The 7,473-nt window shown below is 39.3% G+C and overlaps 1 protein-coding gene across 1 annotated transcript in view; it reads right to left on the reverse strand.

The window, feature by feature from the left end:
* PYROXD2 (pyridine nucleotide-disulphide oxidoreductase domain 2) overlaps window positions 1-2,850 on the reverse strand; it is a 38,627-nt gene extending 35,777 nt beyond the window's left edge. The window contains exon 1 of the mRNA XM_042459235.1: window positions 2,553-2,850. Within this exon, the coding sequence (XP_042315169.1) occupies window positions 2,553-2,685 (133 nt within the window). The 5' untranslated portion in view covers window positions 2,686-2,850. The remainder of the gene's footprint in view (window positions 1-2,552) is intronic.
* Between the last annotated feature and the right edge of the window lie 4,623 nt (window positions 2,851-7,473).

The raw sequence follows: 7,473 nt of genomic DNA on the forward strand, positions 1-7,473 counted from the left end.
AAATCAACTGGATAAAGGATTCCATGCACAGTCCTCCTTACTCACTTAAAGCTTGTCTGCAAGGTATCAATTCCTTACCAGAATTTAGAAAAGTTGCTTTTTGGACTACGCATTTCTGAACCCCAGTAGCAGCTAGTGCCCATGCTGCTAGGAAATCCTGGGAGTTGTCGCTGTAGTTCAAAAAGTAACTTTCCATTATCTGATCTGTTATTTAGTGTATCTACAAATAGTTCTGATCTTCCTCACAGTCATATCTTAATGCTGCATCTGACAGAATTGACACCAATAGCAATGGCTCAATGCTATGGAATACCGGGAATTGTAGTTTTGTGAGACATCTAGCCTTCTGTGTCAGAGAGGTCAGGTGCCACAAAAATGGCACTGAGCCATGGCAATTAAAGTTATGTCAAACTAGATTATTCCTGCAGTGCGGATGGAGCCTTTGTAAGAGCAAGTGGGAGAACTCCCCTGCTAGCCCATCCTGAGTATTGCTGGGCAATCTGCTGGGCAATACTTGATAGCCACTCTCTATTTGCTTTGAACAGGTGTTTGCGTGTGTGAGACAATATGTTTTATGCATCTGAGGATCAACATAAGATAGAAATGACTCAAAGAATCACAACCAGAGTGAACAGATCTCTTGACTGCAGAGGAGGACAAGGCAGTGCAAAATATAGGACATTCATAGAGGGCATGACCAAATAAAAGCTAAACATACTAATATAAAAGTAAGGTCAAAAACACACTACAGAAATAATCCAATCTGAAGATGCTTTAACTGCCCTGATTGTGGCAGGGAGTCCTGGGATAGTTTATAGTTTATTGTGGCGCCAGAGCTCTCTGACAGTGAAGGCCAAATGTCTCCCAAAACTACAGTTCCCAGAATTCCCTAGCATTGATCCAGGACAGTTAAAAGTGGTCTCAAACTGGATCATTTTTGCAGTGTGTTTTGGATCTTAATTAATGCTTCTTAGGGGATGCAGTGGCTCAAATGGGTAAGACACTGACTCTGGTGGCTGCAAGATTAGCAGGTTGACAGTTTGAGGCCCGGGTGCTGCATGATGGGATGAGCTCCTGTCACTAGTCCCAGCTTCTGCCAACCTAACAGTTTGAAACGATGCAAATGCAAGTAGGTACCACTTCTCAGTGGGAAGGTAACAGCATTCGGTGGAGTCATGATGGCCACATGACCATCAGAGCAGTCCTCAAACAATGCTGGCTCTTCGGTTTAGAAACAGAGATGAACACAGCCCCCTACAGAAGGTTACGACTAGACATTCATGTCAAGGGACTACCTTTACCTTTAGAGTCCATCTACACTGCAGCAATAATCTGCTTCAATACCACGTTAACTGTCATGTGCTGTGTAATTAAGTGCTGTGTAATTCTGATTTGACCTGGTGCCACCACAAACTACCATTCCCAGAATTCCAGGGCAATGATCCATGGTAGTTAAAGTGGTGTCAAACCTGATTATTTCTATAGTGTGGATGTAGATAAAAGTCCAAAACACACGGCAGAAATAATCCAATTTGAGACTGCTTTAAATGCCCTGGCTCAGTGTTAGGCAATCCTGGGAACAGTAGTTTTGTGAGACATGCAGCCTTCTCTGTCAGAAAGAGCTCTGGTGCCACAATAGACTACAATTCCTGGGATTCCCTAGAACTGATTCAGGGCAGTTTCTGCCAGTCCTTTGGAGGAAAGGGTGACCAGGTGTCCTCCCTTTCCCATATCATGTCCTACATTTCATCATCATCATCATCATCATCATCATCATCATCACCATTGATTATAATTTATTATGACAATTATATTATTGTTATTAATAATAATTTATTATAATTTACTTTAAACATATAATAATTTAATAAAATTTTATAATTATAATTATAATATAATATTATAATTTATTATAATTTGTTTTAATAATTATATTATAATTTATAATATAATAATTTATTATAATTAGTTATAATACTTGTATGATAATTTAGAATTGTAATTATTATTATTTAATAATAAAATAATTAATTATAATTATATATAATTTAAATAATAATATAATAAATACTTAATTATTATTAGTTATAATTATTATATTATAATTTATAACAATTATTATTATTTAATAATAATAAAATAATTTATCATTATTTATTCTAATAATTATATTAGAATTTTAATAATAATATAATTTACAGTAATTTATACTAGTAATTATTATTATTTAATAATAAAATAATTTATTATAAGTAATTATACTTTTATTATAATTTTAATAATAATTTATTATAATTTATTATAATAATTATATTATAATGTTATAATTTCATAATAATAATAGAAGAAGTAGAAGAAGTTGTTAAAGTGGTTTCAAAGTGGGTTATTTCTGCAGTCTGTTTTTGGACCTAAGTCATGCTTCAAATGTAGGGCATTTTTAAATTCCTTCTGCACAGAAGTTGAAATGTAGGGCATGTCCTGGAAAAGGAAGGCGTCTGGCCACCCTGCACACGACATAGACATAAACATAAACATAAACAACAACAACCCACCTGCCCCAACGACGATGGCGTCGTACTCCCTCTTTAGGGAGCCCGAAGCCCCTGAGTGGGCTGCTCTGCTGCAGCCCCAGAAATGAAGGGGAGCGCTTCTTGTGCCCAGCCACAGAAAGCGCTTGGCTGCCATTTTAGGATGAACTTTAATTTGCTGCCTGTTTTCCAATCCAGGAAGAAGGAGAGTCCAGGGCAGGGAGCAGCAGCAGCAGGAGGAGGAGGCTCTTCTCCCCGCCTTTGAAACCTCTCTGTTCCACTGTTGGACTAAGGCCCAAAACACACTGCAGAAACAATCTAGTCTTGAGACAGCTTTAACTGCCCTGGCTCAATGCTAGGGAATCCTGGGAACTGTAGTTTTGTGAGACAGTCAGCATTCTCTCCCAGAGAGCTCTGGGGCCACAATAAACTACAAATCTCAGGGTTCCCTAGCACTGAGCCAGGGCAGTTGAAGCGGTCTCAAACTGGGTTATTTCTGCAGTGTGTTTTGGCCCTTAGACTGTCTTTACTCCTCCTCAGCACTGGGTAGAATATGCAGAAGTACCAGGGAGAGAAAGAGGGGCATCTACACTGTAGAAATAACGCAGTTTGACACCACTTTAACTGCCATAGGCTCCTTCCTACAGAATCCTGTGAGAGGCACCAGCAGTCTTTGGCAGAGAAGGCCTCTATGAGGCCTATGAGGGACCATCTACACTATAGAAATAATGTAGTTTGACACCACTTTAACTACCATGGTGCGACCCTACAGAATCCTGGGATTTGTAGTTTTGTGAGAGGCAACAGCATTCTTTAGCAGCAACTGTAAAAATAATGCAGTTTGTCACCACCTCTTTCTCCTACAGAATCCTGGGATGTGTAGTTTTGTGAGGCACTAGCACTCTTTGGTCGGGAAAGCAAAAGACCTTATAAAACTGCAAATACCAGGATTCCATAGGAAGGAGCTACAGCACTTAAAGTGGTGTCAGTCTGCATTATTTCTACAGTGTAGATGCACCCAGGGAGATTTTGAAAGGACAAGGGCCATGCAGCTGGAATTGCAAGAAGTGTTGAGCTGCAATGCACTTATCTAAATCTCCTCCAGTAAATGTGTTTGCATTGAAAACCTATAGCAAGGTAGCAGCAGGCAAATGCAAGCCAGCCCAGAACATAAATTCACATGTGTTTGAGTATGGCCACCCCATGAACTTTCATAGGGTTTTCTTAATACCACACCTGAGATCACACACCCCAATGCTGCTGTGCTATGGTGTTTTGCAGGCCACACTTTTTCTGGAGCCAAACTAACAACCTATTTTCTCTGTCAAGGATCACCTAGAAACTCATGAAAGAGTAACTTGGTGCTCACTGAACCTGTAAATCTGTTTCTGAACTTGGTTGCTAATCAAGTGAGGCTCAAATATTCATACAAAACAGAAAGCACAAAGAGTGCCTAGGGGCCCATTGATTCCTAAACTTTGGTCCTCCAGGTGATAAAGTGAGGCTCAAATATTCATACAAAAGGAAAAGCACAAAAAGTGCTGGGGGCCCAGTGATTCCCAAACAAAACAACAAGTGTTTTGGACTTCGGTTCCCAGAATTCCTGACTGTTGGCCAACGTAGCAGGGGTTTTGGGGAGTTGAAGTCCAAAACACATGGAGGACCAAAGTTTACAAATCACTGTTGGGCTAGTTTGCCCTGGGTATGTTTACAGTCCCCCCACCCCATGGAAAGGTATTGTCTTACATTGCAACTCTGTGTGTTTGTTGTGTACCTTGAGGTCAACTGACTTACAGCAACCCTGTCATAACTTTTTTTAGGGAAAAAATTATTTAAGCTGCTGCACCTGCACTTCAGAAATAATGAAGTTTGACATCACTTTAACTGCCATGGCTCCATTTTATGGAATTCTTGAATCTGTAGATTTGTAAGATATCTAGCCTTCTCTGTTATAGCTCTGGTGCCACAATGAACTACAAATCCCAGGATTCCATAGCATGGTGCCATGTTAAAGCAGCGTTGACCTGCATTATTTCTGCAGTGCAGATGAAGCTAGGGTTTTCTTGGTATGATTTCTTCTGATTGGGTTTACCATTGCCTTCCTCTGATGGAAAGAGTGTGACTTCCCAAGGTTTCCATGGCTGAGTGGCAATTCGAACCCTGATCTCCAGAAACATAGTCCAAAGCTCAGTCTATTAGTACTGGCTCTTTTACTTGGAAATACTAGAAGTTAATTATTTTTTTAACATTTGACAGAAAACCCATGTAAGCTGAAGTATTGGCTATGGTTATTCTGTAAGGCAAACCCCAGTTCTCAGAAGCATGCTTAAGCCTGGATCTCTCAGACTATGCTACTTCTGGCAACCTAAAAGTGTCACATTGATTTGATTTAATATTAAATAATATTAATACAATTGGTACTATTTCTATGCCACTTTCCCAACAACAAGTAGTCTCACACAACAACAAAATTTCAAAACCGAAATATAAATGCAAAATCAATAATCAGTAATATCCAAATACAAGCAGTTATTGATGGAAAATAAAATTCAATAAAAAAATTATTCAACTAAGATGGGCTTCTTTGCATGTTCTTTTGTAACATAAAGGAGGGATTTACATAACTGGCATGTCCACACTGATTAAAAAGACCAGAAAGTCCTAGATTTCTGAGGAAGACAGTCAAACCCTCTCTAAGGCTGCATCTGCATTGCAGAACTAATGCAATTCTTTAACTGCCATGGCTCCATTCTATGGAATTGTGGAATTTTTTAGTTTGTTGTGGCACCAGAGCTCTCTGACAGAAGCGGCTAAATGTTTAGCATAACTACAAATCCCGGAATTCCATAGCATAGTGTCATGGCAGTTAAAGCAGTGTCAAACTGTATTATTTCTGCAGTGCAGATTCAGCCTCTGGGCTAGGTTTGTCTTATGGGTTGCATTAATTGAGAAACTACTTGAGGCCATATACACCAGCAATTTACTGGTATAATTATGTCCTCCAACAGGCTGATAAATTCACTGTCTTTCCACAGGCAATTATACAATTTCTGACTGTGTTGTTGTTGTTGTTTTGGACTAATCCATCCTCTCCCCCTTTTCCAGGTGGCTCTCTCACCCTGAAGAATATTTCTTATCTTTGCATTGTAATGAGAACATACTCACATGCCTCTCTCTTTTTATGTGTAAAACAGATTGTTTGCCAGAGGTTGAAGAAAACAGAAATGCAGTTCAATATTCCCATTACATTGTTCTACTCTTCTGCACAAAACACAATCTTCAATATAGGAGCACAGTTAGATTATTTCCTATCATCCACTGGAAGAAAACATTCATTTTTTTCCCATTAGTTTATTACATTTTTGCCCTGGTCTTCTTTAAAGAAGTGTATTGTTGTTATTAATTGCCCACAAGCTGAGCTCAACTCATGGCAACCCTGCGGATGGGTCATTCCAAGCTCCACTGTGGACCTCCCAAATTAGGTCTATCCATGTGCTGTGCAGCCCTGCTCTCTTTCTACTGCCCACCTTTCCAAATCTTGATGTCCTTTTTGAGAAGTCATGCCTTCTCATGATGTGGCCAAAGCATGACAGCCTCAGTTTTGACATCTTGGCTTCCAGGAGGATTTCTGGTTTGATCTGTTCAAGAACCTGTTTGTCTTTTTCGCTGTCCAGGGTATCCTTGGCACTCTTCTCCAGCACCACCTCTCAAATGAGTCGATTTTCTTCTCATCCACTTTCTTCACTATCCAGGTCTCACATCCATGCATGATGTGGAATATTACGATTCTGACTTTATTGTTCAGTTGTATGTCCTTACTCTGTAGGATCTTGTCTAATTATTTCATAGCTGCCCTTCCCATTCCTAGTTTTCTTATTTCTTGGCTGCAGTCACCATTCTGATCAGTGTTTGATCCTAAGTATGGGAGCTCTTTAACTATTTCAGTTTTTTCACTGTCTAGGTTGAATTTATATAATTTCTTCCATGGTCATTATTTTTTGGTTCAGCATTAAAACCTTCCTTTACACTTTCATCTTTGACTTCTTTAGTAATTGTGATGTTTTCTGCGAGTACTATGGTGTTGTCTGCATATCTGTGTTGATGTTCTTTCCCTCTATCTTTACTCCTCCTTCTTCTGAATCTAAACCAGCTATTCCTATGACATTTTTTGCATATATGTTGAACAGTGATAAAATGCAACCTTGCTTGACTTCTTTGCCAATTGGGAACCAAGCTGTTTCTCCAAATTCTCATCAGGTGTCTCATCAGGACTAGTGGCACTCCTGTATCCTTTAGAGCCAACCACAGTTTTTCGTGGTCTATACAGTCAAACACTTTGCAATAGTCTATAAAGCATGTGATTTTTTCCCTGGAATTCCTTTGTGTGGTCCACTAGCCATTGTATGTTTGCAATTGGATCCCTATTGCCTCTCCCTTTCCTGGATCCCACTTGGACCTCTGGGATTTCTCTCCATGTATGATTGGAGTCTGTATTAAAGAATTTTGAGCATAATTTTACTTGTGTAAGAGATTAATGCTACAGTCCTGTAATTGCTGCAGTCTTTTTTGTCTCCTTATTCTGGACTGGGATATAGATTGATCGTTTCCAGACTGTTGGCCAGTTTTGTTTTCCATATTTGTTGACATATGTCAGTTAACAATAGAGTAGTGTCTGTGGGAGGATGGATTTACTATATAAAAGTACCTAGGTTAGTGTATATAGTGCCATTTTATTCTTTGAGCCCAGGGAGGTATATTAGGCTGAAAGATAAGAAAGTAGACCTATGGGCAAGTGAGCTTCATGGCTGAATGACATTTGAACCTGGATGCCCCAACTCCAGGTATTTGCTCTACCCTCATCTTTGAGTATTCCATACTAAGTTTAATCTTCCCCTGAAATATTTGCTGTTTTCCTTTCTCTTGCAGCTCTACTACACTGCAGAAA

The sequence above is a fragment of the Sceloporus undulatus genome, chromosome 3 (assembly GCF_019175285.1).
Source record: "Sceloporus undulatus isolate JIND9_A2432 ecotype Alabama chromosome 3, SceUnd_v1.1, whole genome shotgun sequence".
NCBI classification, from domain to species: Eukaryota; Metazoa; Chordata; class Lepidosauria; order Squamata; family Phrynosomatidae; genus Sceloporus; species Sceloporus undulatus.